The sequence below is a fragment of the Psittacula echo genome (assembly GCF_963264785.1).
Source record: "Psittacula echo genome assembly, chromosome: 1".
Classification (NCBI taxonomy): Eukaryota; Metazoa; Chordata; class Aves; order Psittaciformes; family Psittacidae; genus Psittacula; species Psittacula echo.
In genome coordinates, this window is record NC_137735.1 from 25,966,027 (window position 1) to 25,985,643 (window position 19,617).

Here is a 19,617-nt window from a genome sequence, read left to right on the forward strand (position 1 = left end):
AGGTAATCTGTAGGAGTTCTTCACCAACTCACTCTCTGTGTCTCCAACTGTGTTTTCAATCACCTACAGGTAAGTAATCAAACTCAAATACCTGGTATCAGCATCTCCTACCTCCACCTCTTTTGGAAAGTCTCCTCCTCTTCCTTTGAGATCCTGAGTATTTACTGGTTTCTAAAGTAGAAAACAGAGTTCTGGAGCAACTGCCTAGTACTTCTGCTGGTAGAAACACATTCTTCCTATTCTTAGATGCTGATATATAGCTGAAACTACTCTAAAATGATAAAGCTAGAAAGTGAAGGTCTGCTGAACAGACTCATTTAGGCAGGGAATTAAAAAATCTGTGCTTTACGCTGAAAGACTACAATAAGCCTTTGTAGAAAGCTTAGGACAGAAAGGACAGAACAAAGGCAAGCCCAAATGTCAGGCCAAACAAGCCAATTCTGAAATTATTTTGGAGAAATTGAGTCACATGAGCTTTCAATTTTTCGTCCCATTTTTAGAGACAGATTTCCCAGGAGGCTCAGTTTCTTTACGTAACCACAAGAAAAAATTCAGCATCTTTCTATACTTTTACACTCAGTCACCATAATTTACAACAATGTAAAAAGAGAGAGCCCAGAGGAATTTACAGACCAGGACTGGTAAAACATCTTTACCTCCCTTGAAACTCAAATAGGAAGGTGCAGTTTGCTCTATAAATTAACCAGGAAGGTTATGATCTGTCTCCTGGGAAGTACCAATTCAAAACTCATTTCCAGTTGTGCATGATTCACATGCAGAATTAGGATCCTTGTCAAGTGCAACGAGCCATCTCTCCAAGTAATTCATACCAAAATAAATTACTGAAATCAAGAAGCCGGATGTAATCACTCTCCCCTTTCTTTCCCTTCCCCTTCTCTTTTATGGCCTTGTGCAGACACCCAACATGAAGATGCCAAGGATACGAAGCCGCATATTAAAGTACATGATGTACAGAGAAACATCTGCTGTTTCTTGACAATTTTGCATGCTTAACTGCGTTGCTGCATAAAACACTCTTCTTACAAGAATTACATTAATTATATGACACACTTTCCCTAAAACTGACATCTATGCAGTGCTATGATCTTTGCAGTTGACACTCTGGTGAAAGACAACTTCTTCAGCTTTCCACAAGGTGGCATGGTTCCCTTTGCTGAAAGAGCATTACTCAGTGAAGAAACAGATTTTTTTAACTCCCAAATGTACTGGCCACTATCATGAATAGGTTTAAATAGGCTTAAGATCTCTAAAAAAATCTCTAGCAAATTCTTCCAATAGCGAGTTTAATGAATTAAAAAAAGCTTCCTTATGCTGAAATTTAAAAAAAAGTATCTGTGCTTGCTGCCACATGAAAGCAAGCTTCAATCAAATATAGTTAAAGCCCAGCATTCAGCAGAAGAGAGCCTAATGGGCTAAAAATTTGATTTCTAAGCCTCAGGTCATCAGTTCCAAATCCTGTCAGACTTCTCTCAGTCTTGAAATATTTTGTGAAAATGGGCTGGAAAGGAATCCACCTACCATACCCCCTTCCCATCCATGGGAGAATTAAAGATCCCAGAGCATTTTCCACCAGTGAAGATTTTCCCTGCTGCTTCTGGGCCACTTCCCTGCTGCTACCAACCCTGGAAGGTATAGCCATGCAGTAGTTGCTTTTCCTGTGGTTGGGGCAGAGGCACTGAACAGCTCTGCCCACAGCCTCTCCTGCTGCAAAGCAACACCAGTGCTGCTGAGCTTCACCTGCTCGTCCACACACTTGGTCATGGCTGACCCTGCACAACATCCCCATCAGGCTCTGCCAGACAGCAGGTAAGGTGCTTTGACTCAAGCGGTTAAAAACAACAAAAAAAGAACAACCCAGACCAAACATGTATAGTTTCCCCTCTATTTTTCCCCTTGCTCCTCTCAGTCACTTCTGTGGATGTTTCAGCGCTCAGTTTTGACACCTGTTTATGTGTTATCAGCATGGTTTTGCCTAAACAGGAGAAACAAAACCAGCTGTGATACACTAAAGAGGACAAGCTTTTGGCACTGACCTATTTCACAGACACCGTATAGGTATCAGTACCATAAATTCTGAAGTTTAAACAGAAAGCAACAAATGCAAGGGAGATGATGACAAGTGTTATTCATCCACACAGATGCTGTCAACAGCTCCCCATGCAGGAAAGGCTCTTAATTCTATTCAGTGCAAATCACCTTGTAAAGATTCAGACTTATCAAAAGACTGCCTCCCTATAATGCTTTCCATACCGTAAGGCTTATCATGAAAGGAACAGCTTTCTGGTTCTGCGGACTGGTACCTAATGCTCATCAGTCCTCTGACTCCATTTACTGCACTCAGAATTTAGTGCTTGTCACTGTAATGAGCACAGCTGAAACCCTTGCTTTTTAGCTGCCAGCCTGCCAAGCAAAACACATCTGATTTAAACATCACAAGCCAAATAATCAAGATGACAAAGAAGTACCCTGATCAGTCTGTTTTCTCTCCTAAAATATGTCATTAATGCTAGTATAATTATTAACTGTTACATACTGTCTTGCTGCATATAAGTATCTTCTGATCCTGAAAATCACTGCAGGTGTGTGGCACAGCCAAAACACTTCTATAAATTACTTGGATTTCCAATTACAGAGATTCACATACATCCTTAAAAATGGATGCAAGCACAAGGCAAACTATCAACAAGACAAATCTGGAGATATGTATACAAGCAGTCAAAACCTTCTGCTGCTTCTTTCTCCTCAAAAATCTTAGATTACAACAGTAAAAACTCTGATTTAGTTATGTGCTTGTTCACATAATTATCTCATTTTTTTTCCTATGAATTTTATTCCCAAACCAGGTTGCATTCTGTGTTCTAAAATACTAAGTTCTTTGATCTAAAAAGTCTTGGTATTAGGTCTGAACTCAAGCAGGCACACTAACAAAAAACAGTACTTAAAAAAGAGGTAAACTCAAGAATAAAGAGCAAATTCTGACACTGAATGCCTCAGGAAGCTATCCAGCCATGACAAACAACAGAGCCTTCTCTCTTTCAGGACAGAAACTTCATGCAGTTGTGCAAGAGGTCAGTTATTACAGTTGGACACAGTAGAATATTAAACGGCAACATTCAGTTTCCTGGCTTACATGATTTTAAGATAAGTAATACTTTCCTGACCAAACTGAATGAAGCTTTAAATCTGCAAATTCCTTTGATGAAAATAGTTTTGCACAGTCAATCTACATTGTGCCAAGAGGAGAAGTATTGTTCCTTTCAAAACTCAGGAGACATCTGCACCTTGCAAGTCATGTTTACAATTGCAAATTTTTAACTGTTATCTTATTGTGGATCTTCTGACAGACCTTGGCTTCTGGATCACTGTTGATGCTACAGGAATCATCATCATCAGATTGTGGACCATTTCTGTTACAGGAGGGAAGAAAAAAAAACTCAATATTAATCTTAAAGTCATATAAAAATTACAGCACAAAACGGAGCTGAGATTTCCATGGAGACTTCTGAAGTCATTGTACCTGAGCTTCAAAGAGGCATAGCGTAACGTTGCTCCTTCAAACTCTTTCAGACTTGGGTCTGGGTTCACGGTGGCTGCATGCAGATCCTAGAGATAAAAGCAGAGCTATTAGTATAGTTTTAAGCGCTACTAATATAGTATTAAGTACACCATCATGTTATTTCTTATTTCAAAGAGAAATTAAATCCTCCCTGCAAAGAAGCAATAGTATTTCCGGCTGAAGTTGAAAAGAGGCATGCATATATTCTCAAGCTGCATTTCATTCACTGCAGGCATCTCATTTGTTACATCACGGCAGTTGCCCTGCTAGTTTAGACTGAATCCATTCCAAGTGGAAAGATCAGAAAAGGCAGCATGTTTGTGAGCTAGACATCCCTAGTAGTACCCCCATTCACTTTGGCCTAGATTATGAATGACATTCATGGAAAAATAAAAAGGGAAAAAAAACCAGCCACTGCCATGCAAAAAACAAGGGTAACAGTATTAAAGGTTCTAAAATCTGACAATATACTTGCCTTCCAAATGTCACTATTAATCTTTCCCCCATTCAGTACAGCAAAATCACTCCATGGCTGTTTCTAGACACATAATTATTCACACAGGAAGAAGCACATTGATAAAAAAAAAAAAAAAAGAAAAAGAAAAAAAAAAGAAAAAGAAAAAAAACACAAGACACTGTTGTTAGCATTGATATTTACAGGATGGGTTAGGGAACAGATCACCTCAAACTTTAATTACTCCGCTATACCATGGCATTTGAGGGAAGGGGAAGGAAGACATGCTTCTAACAGTTACTTACCAAAACAAATGATTGAAACAAGGAAAGTTAATATAAATTAGGAACAGACAATGAAACTACTCTTTAACTATGATCTTAAAAGCAAGCAAAATGAATCTGAATATGAATGTTGGCCACAGCTGCTACAGCCTTTGATAAACAGCAATTAAGGGGAAACATTAGGATTTCTATTTGATTGCGCTTTTGCTAAAAGACCCCAACACTACTGGAACTGGAAGTACTGAAACACAACTATATATATATACAAAGATAAGGTATATACAAGGTGAAAATCAAGTATTTCTAGAGAAAGAGCACAAGAAAAGGACAGTGAAGGGAAGGAATATTAATAAGGAGTGCAGAGAGACTTCTTGCTGAAGAAAGTCTAGCAGCTTTTTTAAAGAAGTGGAACAAACCAAAACCCAAACAAACCACCCTCTCATTTCCATTCAAGTTTCTCAAAATTTTCAGAGGCATTTGCTGGTACGAACAAGCAGCAGTGCATTTAGCACTACAGCAACCTGAGGTTCATCCTTCTCTGTTAAGCCTGGGAGGAGCAGGTGATATTGGTGCTGTCTTCCTCTTCCCCATGAGGACAGAAATCCCAGAGTCCTGAACAAGAGCCAGGAGGGACAGGAGATTTGGTTCTCAAGAGACCCAGAGCCACCTCTTCATAGATTCACCAAACCAAATATTCCTGTACCTAGTAGCCCCTTTAAGATGAGCTCTCCCAGGACGTCCAGCTCAGCCCCAAGATGAAGTGATTCCTATTCATACGGCCCAATGCACTAATTTGTAGGGTAGACCTCTCACCTCAGAAATGTTCTCAGTATATCTCACTGGAGGAATTATTTGTGAGAAACAACCCCCTGGAGTAACTCTTCCCTAAAATTCGTTTGAATTAATTGAGTTGTTAAGTTTCCCTACTAAGCCCCTCCTCTTTAATTATTAGCTGCTAATGGTTATGTTCCCCACAGGAGAACTTCTAGAGGTTATCCAGGACTGGGATGAGTCATGCTATAGGACAACACAATCACCATCACCAAATTCTGCCATGATCTCAAAGAAGCTCTCACTAAAAACTAAACCCTACAGCTTTTTCTCACCACAGGAAGTGGGAAAGAGGCAGCAAAACCTCTAAAATTTGGAAAAGAATGTTACAAAGGATGAGGATTCACAAAAGTAACTTGGCAACACACAGGAGAAAAGAGCCCTTGAAGACCAAGTCAAATCTAATCAGCCGTGCAAAACCAAAATACATTTTCATGCTTTTGAGGGGGAGAAATGGCACGAATGTTCCAGATTATTAATATTTAACATTTATTAGCATTTTGGTTAAATCTGCTGGATTTTTGCATAATGATTAATCCATAATTGCTCTGGATTGAAATTTACTGATTATCTTGTGAAAGCACAATTCCCTTGCAGCCTTTCAGCATCATTCCTCCCTACCCATTTTTTCCTGATTTTCTGTTCAACAATAGTAACAGCTTTTCTTTGTGCTAAACATCCAGAGTAAGCTACAACATCAAAATGGCTGACTTGATCCATTCTTTGTTGACTGCCCTCAGCTGTGAGCCACATTCTACCATATGAAGCAAAGCTTCTGAATAGCACATCATTTAAGAGACAGGGACACAAAATAAGAATTTAAATTTAAAAATTAAAAAAGAAAAAGAAAAGAAAAAGGAAGAAACAAGACAAAGGGTAAAAAGGCATTACTCAGGGTGGGCGGAAGGCATATCTAAATGTATACTTGACAATCTCAAAATCTGAAAGAGCCCAAATAAACTCATCTCAAGACTAGCAAATGATGCTTCACAAACAAATGTGATACAGATGGAAGTATTTTTTTTTTATGGACTCATGGAAGCCTACTGGGACAGATATGAAATGTTCCCATGCCAATCTTCAATGCTAGATTATACTCTTTCATCTGCCTAAGACCTATATATCCCTCAACCTTTTCAGAAGAAAGCCATACAAATTCCAGCACGCGGGAATGAGCTAAACCAGCCCTCCCAAACCAGATTATCTCAGAGCACAGGCTTCCAAACAGCAATGAGGGAACACAACTCACACACAGTCCAACTTGGAGCTGGAAGCTGTCCACCACAACTGCTGCTACCAATGACAGTGCCAGGATAAAGGCATTTGGGAGTCCCTATTCTAGACTGGATTCCACATCTTTTGTGAAGTGTCAGACTGACCGTATCACAGACACCCAGATTAATCCTTCACAGATAGGCAGAAGGGGAGCACTTGGGGGAGGCTGCAGAGCAGTGAACAGGGACTGCACCTGTATCATCTGCAAGTGACATGGAGAAGACCAGATGCTGACAAGTATTGATGAAGGAGAGATGAAAAAACCAAAGAGTCATGATAGCTGATGCTGTTAAATCTAGATTACAAGTGATTTCATTACTCCTATCTTAAGACCACACCACGGCTTATATCCCTCTTACTGCTCTGTTCTGGGATTCTGCTCAGAACCACCTAAAAACACAAAGGATTTTACCTCCAATCCCCTTTTAACAAAGCTTAACATCTGTGGTTTCAAGAAATGCAAGACCTTTCCTAACAGTTCCCACTGTAACTCCAGCTGCACCCCTTCTTTGTAGCAGGTTCAGTATTCGGTAGTGCACAAAGTCTTGAGCCAAATTCACACTCCCATTTTGAACTCCACTACTCTAGGTCTGCTGGTATTGTACTGCAGTGCTATCCTAATAACCACAGAGTCAAAAAATCAGTATTGTTTCAATAATGGTATGCAAGATGCTTATCAGTGAATGCAGAAACCTTCAAGAGACAAATGCCTTTGTCTGTACCTACAATTAAAATAACCATATAATATCATACTAATACATATTTTGGAAATCTGCTTATTTTCTGTATCTCTTTTACACTACAGTATATGGTCTTGATGCTGCCACAGAACTGTATATGCATAAATCTTTGCTGGATCAAATTCTTTGCTGAATTAGAACTGCCATATAAAAAACTAGATGAGCCTAAGTACTCACATACACAGCATTTTAGAATGACTCCTCAAATGTCTTATTTAATACACCTACACTGTATTAAAATCACACATTTCGTTTTCCCCATGATGCTGTTGAGAATTAATGATCATCATTTATAATCACAAGCTATTCTTCATTTAAAGCAAACAAAATTGTGAATAAATCTGCCACATTACAAGATCTGAAATTTTCATTGTAAAGACATTTTAAACAGAGGTAAAAAAGTATTTTACATGAATATACGCATTTTCCCTCTGCAATGAGCAACCATACTGATTTTTTGTGAAAGATAACTTACTAATTAAAGCCCTATAATGCATATTTTATTCTTTATGGTGAAGTTATATCTCTCATATGTACATTGTGGGAAATTATACTGGAAGCTTACATTCAGCATTTCTGGATTTCTTTTCTTGTTTTCTACCTGAATCATAACAACTGCTGTTCTTTCTCCATGAACCCATTCACAAATACTTTCCAGCATGCTTGCTGTGCACAGTACATTCCACAGGAGCTTAACTGATGTAAACCACATCTGAAATGTTGTGGTCAAGCTTGCAACCCTTACAAGTAGCATTTATGAACATGTGGGAGCAATCTTTCTAAAGTAATGAACAAGAATGTACATGTTTAAGCCTACAGAGGGTAACAGTCTCAGGGTCGAGATGGTAACAATACTCAAATGTCCTTAACTCCTCTTAACTTTCATTTAAGTTATTCTGGCACATGTATCAACAAACTCAAGAACAGAAGAAATGTCACCTCTATAAAATTTAAATAAATAAATAAATAAAACCTAAGGATTGCCTCATTCAAACCTCAAAGCTAGTACAAAGCCTTTCCTTGATGTCATAAAACTGTGGACCTTGTTCTGAAAAGTTAGTACGAAAAAGAATTAATTTCAAACCAATCTCATTTTCTATTAGTATTTCATTCCACAGAGGTCTTCCCAGCAGAGTAAAATAAAGTGGCTGCATTTTTTTTTTTGAAGCATACTCTTCTTTCTGATAGTTTATTTTTCTACTTATGTGACACCAATCAACTCCCTCCATTGTGCCTGAAAGGACTATTTTAAAGGCAGTGCTCTTTTGGCACATGTGGGAGAGAATGACTTTGTTTCTTGCTAAAAGGCTGACTGCAACACAGTGATCCACTCATACAGATATTTTATATTGGCAGGATATTAAGGGACTTACACTTGAGAATACTTCATGTTTATTTGATAGAAAACTACCCTGTAAAGGAATAAGAGTCTCAAATGAAGACTCATGTTTCTGTGATGCTCCTATCAAGTGATCCAAAAGCAAGATGACGCAGAGCCCAGCCAAAAGACTGCTAGAATGTGCAGAACTTTTATGTATCCTGTATCCATATAATGCAGCAACACTTCAATGTGTGCTACAGAGCTGCCGTAGTTTCACGTTCATCAGGCACTGTCTAATTTATTTGAGATATGTCCAACGTTTCGGATGTTTCAGAGGGCACAGCCACTGGAAAACGCACACACAAAATTGATACTTACGATGTACTATCAACAAATAGCTACACTTCAGGATATTACCAGGCCCCATATTCTGGAGCTCAGTTTAACAGTCAAACCTGCAAATTCAGAAAGTTACTTCAATTTTCTTTACAGTATGTAGCCCACAAAAAGATACCCAGTTACCTCAGTTTCTGGAGTAGGTGATGGAGTAATGGAACCAAGAGATCCTTTTCGTGAACCCTGGAGATCTGTTGGGATGGACACGGGACGCTGCCATTGAGTTGTTCCCGTTGGTATGTGCCAGTAGTAGATCCCAGCAACATCATTGATTTTTTTCCAGCCAGGTGGTAAATCTGGGTCTGTTTGAAACGAATGATCACTCCAAATATCTGCTGGGAACAGAGGGGAATAAAGAGGGGAAAAAAAAAAAAAAGATATAAATTTGATTTTGCTAAGACATGAACCATTCTTCTTGCACCAGGGGCAGACCCATGGAAGTTATGCACAGTTGGTACTGCTATTGTGCAGTTCCTGTGTAAATGAACACCAGAAAAACATACTGAATTACTGAGGCTCAAAGCTCATAAAGCTCCTGGGTTTGAAAGGATTAATTCTGTGATAATACAGAAAGCATGGCTTACTATAGAAATTTAAAGTATGATTCACGAAAACAATGTATGCTTTTGTATAGGGGTCGGTTTACCTACCACATGTATTGCAGTAAACCATGATCTTTCAAAGGCTATACTGTAAGACATTTCTTTTATAATATTCTTAAAGCAACAGGGGCAAGAAAAATTCTGAAAAAACCACTGAACTAAAGTAGAAGAGCCAGTGTAGCTAAGTTGTATGAGAAAGCAGACACTGGGTTTCTTTAAGAAACTTGGATTTGTATTATAACTTGTCGTTCTACAACAACAGTCAAATTCTTATCAGCAGAAAGACTATTTTAAGATGTAACTGATTTAAAACTCTGCACAAGAATAAGATACATCTTTACACAGCACTACAGACCTCTCTTTTTCTGGAGAAAGGCCTTACTGAACAGGGTGGCACCATAGCCTACATACACTCCGGAGATGAAGTCCAAAGTCAGCTTTCATCACAGGAGACTGGGCAGTCAGCTTGCAGCTGATCCTTTTGCATCCCTGTCCAAACACAAGGGTGCATGAGAGCCATCACTATCGCGGCAGGCCAGCTCTCACCCCACGCTGCCTCAGACATGCCAGCAAGTCCTCATCAGCAAGCTGCTACCTGGAAATCTGCCCAAAATAACTGAGCTGTCACCACCCCACTTCAGAAACACAGCCCTGCCAGCTTAAAGGTCAACACAGCTAGAAGTTCACAGCTGGTCTTCTGCAGGTAGGTTTACATGAATGAACAGGTTGCAAAGACAGGCCTGATACTTTCCAATTGGAGTTTTGTCTCATTAAAGACACATGATTAAAACCTTGTCCACACCGGAGAAAGACCCCCAAACCAGCTATTCATGGGAATGTTGCAGAAGAAGCATGGGCCAATCCGGCAAAAAGACAAGAAAATAAAAGACGTGGTAGAAGATTTTGAAGACTAAAATGGAAGATTACATAAAAACATTACAAGTCCCTCAGGGAAAATTGATCTTTCCCTTCTACCTAAAGCTGGCTTACAGTTGGCACCACAGTCCCTTCTTACAGGGTCCAACATGATGGGACACAAGGATGCCCCCTGAAAACCTTTAGCACTGTTCTCTGCAGAACAGAGAGAGAGAAATCTACTTGCTGCATCCCACCATGCAGCCTCTGCTTCATCTCTTCAGGGACTCAGCAACACGGCGGTGATAGGTATGTTTTTAAAAGAATAGGAAAATGATAGAAAAAATTAAATAATCAGAAGTGAGAGCCCAAGGGGAGGGCAGCACCTGCAAGGCCTTATCTTTCCCTTTTACAACCAAACAGGTAATCTGTGTTAGTAATTTCTTTTTAAAAATTAAGATAAACAGAAAAAACTAACAAAAAGCCAGTAAGGCTTTAGAAAGGTACCAAAGATAGATTCAGTTTTTACTAAGCGTACAAAAGAGTAAAGCAGTCTGAAGAGATTCCCACTTGCTATAATTGTCTGGTCAATTCCCTCAGAACTAAATGCTTGTGTCTGAACGGCTGAACCATAGAACCTAACCAGAGAGGAAGAGGTTTTGCCATTTATACTAGTTCCATGAAAGGATGACTTTTGCAAACAGGCAGTATGGAAACCTCATAGCAACCTTCCAGTATCTGAAGGGGGCCTACAAGGATGCTGGGGATGGACTACTCATCAGGGACTGTAGTGACAGGACAAGAGGTAACGGGTTAAAACTTAAACAGGGGAAGTTTAGATTGGATATAAGGAAGAAATTCTTTACTGTTAGGGTGGTGAGGCACTGGAATGGGTTGCCCAGGGAGGCTGTGAATGCTCCATCCTTGGCGGTGTTCAAGGCCAGGTTGGATGAGGCCTTGGGTGACATGGTTTAGTGTGAGGTGTCCCTGCCCATGGCAGGGGGGATGGAACTAGATGATCTTAAGGTCTTTTCCAACCCTAATTATTCTATGATTCTATGATTCTATAACAGAAAAAAACCAAACACAGCCTTCACTCCAGTAGCATTGTAACTGAGGAAAACAGTTAAAACTTCAAAAATACTGGAAAAATGAAGTCTGTTACTTAAAACAAACCTTTTAATTCATTCTTGAAACAACTAGCAACACAGATGTACCTCCACACCACCATAAACACAGCCATTTTAACTGGTAATTCTGGCTAGCAGAGCTTTGTGAACACATTCTGTATTCTAAAGAAGACAGGATAAAACCTATATAAATGTAATACACTGCTGTTTGTAACTGCCTTCTACAAATGTCAGCCTCTGCCAAAATTATTTTACTATCGGAGGCTGATCTAGGAACGTGTTTGGATATTGAAAAGAGATTATAATAAACATTGCAAATAATTCACTGAAGAGCACATGTAATTGGTGACCAAGCTCTCTGGCAAACCTAGTATTTTTATCACTATTGCTGTTTCAAGGGAAAGGATAATAATCAAGTTCTTGCCATTATGAATCACTTGCTGCCCTTGTTTAGTTAAATAAAAATTAAAACTACAGCACTCAACAGGCTCTTTCAAAGCAAACTTACGCAGCAAAGAAACTATTTATTTTTCCATCATTCAGTTGCACAAACTGTTCCCTCCTACCGGGCATCCCTTGTAAGCCAAGGTCAATGCTCACTAAGCACAGGTTGTATTGGTGGCATCACAGCAGATGCAAACCTAAATGCAGGATCTGCATCTAAATGCAGGGCAGCTTTCCAGCTGCTGTTTCTGACTACGTCTGCACCATTCTCTGCTGATGTAATCTGTGGATATTTCATAATTAGAGAAACTAAGTGCCATGAAGCTGGAGCAGCTTTTAACCAGTTCAGTCTTTCTTCTGCAGGCGCAGCTCGAAATCCATCATTGAAAACCAAAGTCAGTCATTTAGAAACAAATACAGATGCAATGAGAATGGTAGGAGCTCCAGAGCCACTGCCTGGAAGAGCAGGAATAAAATGGTACACCAAAACATACTTTAATTTATCAGCAAGTTGTGTTAAAGTTTTGAGACTACAGTTACTCATCTTTTCATCCTTTTTTTTTTTTTTTTTAAAAAAAAAAAAGAACTAAACTTGAGGAAAATGTTCAATTAGGGCTGATTTTGTGTTATAACAAAGGTGGAATGGAAGAATATTGGCAAGATGCTTGATTCCCTATGTACCAAATTCTGTTATCAAGAAAACTAGTTTCTCTGCCATCCTTAGCAAAATCTGTATTTATCAGCATAAAACAAACCAAATACTCCACCCACTACTGTCATAAGCCTGTTTATCATCAGTCTAGCACTAAAATCTGGCAGTATGACAATGTGCCTGTGCTAAACTAATCAGGATCTCTTCTTGTTTTGGACTGGAAGTGTACTCCCTCATTTCAGTAACAAATCTCAACATGCCTGTCTGGAAGGAACATAATCCAGTTCCTTCTCTTTCTGAAGGTAAGGTAGTAGAAGATGACTAGTGTATTTACACATTAGTCAGGACTGGAAGGAAAAGATTTCATTATGTGATAGAAAGAAAAGCTGATAATTGACATCTCAAGGAAAAATGCACCAGCAATGGAACTGTATGGAAGCAAATATTTAAATATTATTTAAATTAGACTGTAATAAACAAACTTTCTGCTTTCATTTAGTCACTGTAACAAAAATTAATAAAAGCAGCAACTAGGTGCTACTTCCACATGAAAGAGAATTTGGTGGTGATGATAAGCAAGGTGCTGGGGATGGAGACCAAAGAGCCAGTGCCCCTCTGCTCAGGTCCTTGTGTGTGAGGGAACTGGAACATAAAACCTGGTTTGCTAAAGGCCAAGCAAACCTGTTTCCTGGACGGAATACTCTTAAGCAAAGACAACAGGTCTAATGCAGTAACTTTTGTGTAGAACTGGGATATCTATTTGGAAAACCATGCATGTATTTCAGATGCACAGCTCTTCTTCAGGTGAAAACAAATTCCACCAACCAGCATGGCTAGGGCACGTAATTATAGGAAAGAGTAGTACTCCTGAATAGAAGGAAACACAGTCCCAAAGGGCTCGAAGTTGGCAGCATATGTGACTTCAAAACAGAGACAGCAATAGTGCTGTATAGAGCTATCAGAGTGCTGGAAATTCTGTACATGGGAGGTGCACCATAAAAGCACCTATATCACAGGACAATTTAACTTCATTTCACAAGTTAAAAGCACTTTTTTGGAAAACTGGGAGAAAGCAGCAAGGTAGACTCACAGTAATACAGAAAATATATTCAGGGAAATCCTAAAGGTATCATGGCAACAATAAAGGGACATGTGTGTTTTGCTTTCTAAGGGATTCATTTCCACATACTGGCCTTATTTCACCTACTTGGAAGCTGAAGCAGATGTAAATGCACAGCCTCTGGCTGAAGCAAATGCAGCTCTGCTGGAGTCAGTGGAAGTTAGTTAGTCTGTCTTTCCAGCTAATGAGGGCTTGTTTCACTGCCTGGTAGCAGAATGACCAAGTGAGACCACTTGTCTGCAAGGCTCAACAATACTTGCAAGCACATGATCTAAATAATCTAAATAGGTCAAGAAATAAAATACCCATACAGAGATAAAGATGAGAAAAAGTTTTGTTTGTTTTTTTTTTTTGTTTTGTTTTGTTTGTTTTTGTTTTTTTTTTTTTTTACTCCTAGCTTAGTTGTTTCAATCAGTAGGACTGTTTTGTAACAATTCTTCTTTTCCTCTGCAAACATCCTCATCCTCCAAATAAAAGGGATACCACTGAAACACAGGATTTGATCCAGACTTTGATTATCTACAACTGTCACAAAAGTATATTTCCACAGTAAACTGAAAAAGAGTGTTCAGTATCCAGGCTGGAAGCACGATGGTCCAAACAGGAACACTTTCAGAGGTTTCCAAATTCAGAAAAATAATCTGGTAAATAATAAACCTATAAATCCACTTCTGAATCTCTGGCCTTCCCATTGCTCACATTCCAGTAGTGGATACACAATGTAAATGAAAGAATTCAAGCTGAAAAGTGCCTTGTTTGTAAAAAGAAGAGCTGCACCAAAGCTTCCTATGACAAAAATGGTGAAGAATGAGATGGTAACAGGATCTAACAACACACTGTCCTAGTGTTTGGGCAGCAATGGGAAATCACTAGCTTCAAATCTGACATCTTTCTTCATTACTGGGATGAAGCATATGAAAGAACTAGCCCACAATATCATGTGCTGTTACAGATGCCGTCCTTCTGGACACACGAGAGGAAGCACAAGAAAGGAAATGGGAAAACAGGAGGATAAATAGGTTTTACTAAAAAGGAAAGGAATGGGAAAAACTGGTTTTCGTTTTTCAGAACTTCCAAAATCTTGAAATAAAAATGTTTTCCTTCTGCCTTCTGGGCCTAAATAAAAGCAAAACCAAAGGAAAAGAAAGCCACAGAAATGTTAAAGCCTTTATGAGAAGATGCCAGTGAGTTCAAGCAGATCCAGGATGTGATCCTAAAGGAAGCATATTCCTCCCCCATCCTACACACACTGAAGATCAAGGCAGGCATTGGAAGGGAGGGGAAGACATGTTGTGTGAATGAATGAAGGCATTAACCAAATCAAAGGAGCGTTTCTATTAAACAGCACAACAGAAAGAACACAGGCCTTGAGTATTTTAATCCTATTTATTTCCCATAGAGAGTTCCATGAGTCTGTGATTCAATGTGGAAACGTAACTTACTTACTTGAAAAAAAAAAAAAAAAAAGACTGCAAAGACAAATTTTCTCCTCCCTTTGCACACTACAGTGTAATCAATGGTACCACCTACTCCCATAATTCACAGCAACGACAGTCATCAGGTAGCCTTGCCTAAGCATCACTGCAAGAAGCACAAATGCTCTCTCAGAAACAAATGCAGCAAAAATGCAAGCCACTAGGACAAGTGATTATAAATCAGGCAAGCCTATCTAATTTGGGGAACATTACACAACACAGAGTGATGAACAGCCAGAAACTGGTCATTTGTCATCATCTCTCCTCACAGCATGCAACTGGTTGTCATGACAACCCTGTCCTCCTTGCAGAATTGCTGAACCAGCCGCCTGCATTCAGGGAGAGGAACATTCTCAAGCAGGTTCCAGGAAAATGTGCTGAAACATGGGATTTACAGGCACAAAGGTAATCAGACACAATCTGTGCCAAAAAGAACTGCCATTTGATCAACTGTAACATAAACCACAATCAGAAGACACCGACTTCTTAAAAACCCTAAGGAACCTTGGGATGAATCACCTGTACTATTTTTTTCATGTGATGTGACCTTCATACTGCTGTATAAATCATGAGTTACTATAGGCACACAAGGCATTCAAGCAGAGATGACTAATCCTAAGAGAGAAGAAAGCAGATTTGTCAACATTGAGGAAAAAACCCCACAGCATTAAAAACACTTGTTGTGATGGCTTCTCCCTTTCAACCACCAAACCCCAAGCTGTTGCCATAAGGACTGAAGTACTAGCACAATAACCAAAGAAAATCAAGGGCAAGTGAGTTCAGGAGAGAAGCTCAGAACTGTTAATGCCGTGGACAAGTATTCAGGATGGTACTACTACCCTTCCTGCTTAAGTGGGAGAATTTCAGGGCTCTGCAAAGCATTGGCTATGGGGCAATACCACCCAAGGTCCAGAGCTGAAGCTGTGAGAAACTAGCACCACAGCTTGTGTTTACAGGAGTTGATACTAATAGCAGCAGCAACAGGGAAAAGTACCAGAGGAAGACCGTGAGGAAAGGTCCATGTGTTTCTTCCTGGAAAATAAGCCAAAAATAGGTAAGAACAAGAGGACTAGCCTGTTCATCAACCCAAACCAACCATCCACGAAACAAGCAGAGTCCAGCAAAGGAAGGAAGGAAGACTTTGGAGGCAACCTGAACTAAGTGGGCTGTCATGGCAGAAGCTGTGGATAAGGGAGAAGTCAGTCTTCTGGGAAGACCTGTCCCACCTGGAGAAGGGGGAGCAGCAGTGGCAATATGAAATGGCAGACACAGAGGAAGGACCACCTCAGCTGGAGAAAAGGCTGGTGAATTGCTTCCTGAAAGTGCTGAAGTGGAGGCACCTCCTACAGCTCCTGCAAAACTTCACTGTGTGACAAGACCTCCATCTTTTCATTAGGGAGCTGATTAACAGTTAGAAGAGCTGGGCAACCAAAAGGCTGTACTGGGGTTGGTTGAAGTTAAATTTTCTTCATAGCAGCCTCTAAGGTGCTGAGTTATACATCTGTGAGCATAAAAAGCATTGAAAAAACATCAGAAGTACAGCTATTACTGAGCAGTTCTTGCATAGGGCCATGACCTTCTCAATTTCCCACTCTGCTCCCAGACAGAATGTCTGGGCATTGGTTTGCTGATGGGTGGTGGTCAGTGATTGTGTTTGTATCACTTTTTTACATACGATTTTTTTTTTCTTCACTTATTAAGCTGTTTTTATCTTGATTAATGAGTTTTTCTCACTTTCGTCCTTCAGATTCTCCTCTCCATCCTGCTGGTGCGGGGAGTGAGCCACCATAGAGGCATTCAAAGCATACTGGCCAAGCCTAAGTTCCAGAGAGTCAGTATTAATGGGTTTCTTGCTTTTATCTGAAACGCTAGTTCTCTGTTCTTTCCACTAGATGGCAAAAGCTTTTCCTTAAAAATAATAACAGTCAAACACAGAGTGTACCTCTAACTTGGTCTAAATCCACTGCAACCGCACATTGTGGGATTGTGCCCGAAAGGACCTCCTCACCAAGGAGGACTCTGAGCAACAAATAATTTATTCAGAGTAGGATCTTCATCCTCATTAGCAAGTCACTAAAAATGGTCCTGTGAGTTACATTTCAGGGCTAAAAGAGGCCAGCAGCAACCTGCACCTGCTTTTCTAATATTCTTTGACATAGCATCTCTTCTTCCCACACCTTTCCCACAGAGAATAGTATTGCAGCATACGCTTTTGTGTTCCAAGTTCATACCCTATTTAACTACTTTGTATTGTTTTAGAGGGGAAGAGTTGTCTGGTCAGCAGAAGAAAAGTTATATGTCCATCTCAGCCAAGGGACTGCTGGACTCACACAGCAAAGCCTGCACATGCACTGTCACATCAGCAGATACACTGCACAGCACACCAAGAAAAGCAATCTGCACATGCACTGTCCTTAGACCCACAAAATTTATCTATCTCAGCAACAGCACCCACCATTTGGCAAGAAAACAGGGAAAAATCACTTAGGTGGCAGCTCTGAATTTATATATTTCTCTATCAAAATAAAGAGCCTGATTCTCCCATCCGTTCAAAGTGAATCGATATTTTATTGTCAAATCATCCACAGAAGAGACCATTAACTATTTCATTTCTCGCAACAAACAATCTGCAATGATCACACAAAACAAAGACTCAGTCTATAAATGCTGACACAAAAAGCTGTAAAACACAGATATCCTTCTGACTTAAAAAAGTAAGATGCCTGCAGATCGTGAGGAGATGCTACGCCAACGCATGGCATACAGCAGTATGGTCACCTCAACAGCCTTAACTCTCCACACAAGAACTGCTGCATTATAATGCTTTCTTTCCAAGTAAAATTTTGTTTTACAAACATCAAACATTAGAGAGTTCAGAATCTCCTGATCTGTAATTCTCTGTTATACTGGGACTGGCTGCAGACACAAGTGGTTCTCATCTCCCTCAGACCTTTGCTAATAGCGTGTGCTACTTAACTTGACGCATACCACCAAAGACAGACAGAGAGATCTTATTCTTTACTTCATTACAATACACTTCTCACCAAGTCCTCATACTAAAGAATGGCAACAGGCTTGGACTACAGACTTTTAATCTGATTTGTTTCAACCAAGGAATAGAAAGAGACTCAATAGTTAGATTTGGTGACATTAGTAAACGCCTCTTTGATCTGAATGACAAAAATAGTAAAATAGAGCATGGAAGAAGGAATCTGACTGACCAGCAGTCACTGTTCTCTTCTTCCTTTAGAATAGCAACTGCAGGAAAAAAAGAAGAAGAAATCTGCATAAAAAGTCAGGTACTAGGCAAATGATAATTTTCTTCATCTAAAATATGATGAAGTCAGTAGGCTTCAGGAGACAACAATGTAGAGAAAGGAAGGACTGTACTCAGGAGAACATAGTGCATAAATATATTGATACAGCCTGAAATTTTACAGAAATGCTCATTAGAGGGTTTTGTGCATATGACCGGCTAATTAGAACAGGGAAGAAGTTCAGTGGCACAGACATACAATTCAAATGGTGGTTTGACTAAAGCTGCTTTTCTCTGACAGTTTCATTTACAGCACTGTGTAAATGCGTTAGAAAAAACTTTTTCTGAATTTAATGATTCAATGAAAACAGAACATAAAATTGAATTACAATGGAGTTACTCTCTGAAATTAGATGTTTTGCTTCAAGAAAAAGCAAAACCTGTAAGAATAGCCATTTCCCATCTCAGATGCAAGCTCTGCTCATCCCTCAATCCATTGCTCGATACTGGCAGATGCTGTATGACACCATGAAAACAAGGACTTTATCTTCATATCAACCTGGTGAGGCAGGAGAGAGCAACCCCTGTTTTTAATAAAGGCAGGCGGAGGTAGGAGAGGCCTAAATAGCTTGCATTAAATAGCTTGCTTGGAGTCAGGGCCAGACCTCTGCATGCTCCCCAGATCTGTGCACACCCCCTGCACTCAAACACAAGATCAAGGTGCACAGACACCAGCCGCAGTTCTCCAGTGTGTCCACATGCCAGAGTCCCTTCCATCCCACACGAAGGGCTGCTCTTCCTGATGTGGCAAAAAAGTAATTCCCACTCCATACTACCCAATCTAGTTACTACAGTACTATCAGTGAAAAGCAGAATGTTACTTTTAATGATCTATGTAATGGATTGGTTTGCCACTTGAAAGTCAAATGTGTGCTGGAGAAGAAACAGAAAGCCTTTTTTTTTTTTTTTCCCCAACATAGTATCCGAAGACCTAATGCTTCCCCACCTCCATATTCATTTCCTGTTGCTACAGTACTGAAATGAATGCAGAAGTTATTACGGTGAAAATCCACTCTTTTACCATTAGAGGTGCATAAACATGAAATATTGCACAAGCAGAGGAAGCAATGCATTTGCCCTCAAGGCCTACAGTCTGCCTGCAGAGAAAGATGTTAAGGGAGAAGCTCAGGCAGCTAAAGGCTGTG

The 19,617-nt window shown here is 39.8% G+C and overlaps 1 protein-coding gene across 3 annotated transcripts in view; it reads right to left on the reverse strand.

Annotated features, from left to right (window-relative positions):
- APBB2 (amyloid beta precursor protein binding family B member 2) overlaps positions 1–19,617 on the reverse strand; it is a gene marked incomplete at both ends in the record, with an annotated part of 118,071 nt that overhangs the window by 60,796 nt on the left and 37,658 nt on the right. For 2 of the 3 annotated variants that reach the window (XM_080625537.1, XM_080625536.1), the window contains 4 exons: positions 3,368–3,428; positions 3,539–3,624; positions 4,053–4,115; positions 9,005–9,213. In XM_080625537.1, coding sequence (XP_080481663.1) covers positions 3,368–3,428; positions 3,539–3,624; positions 4,053–4,115; positions 9,005–9,213 — 419 coding nt within the window. The remainder of the gene's footprint in view (positions 1–3,367; positions 3,429–3,538; positions 3,625–4,052; positions 4,116–9,004; positions 9,214–19,617) is intronic. The other variant, XM_080625538.1, reaches the window with a different exon arrangement.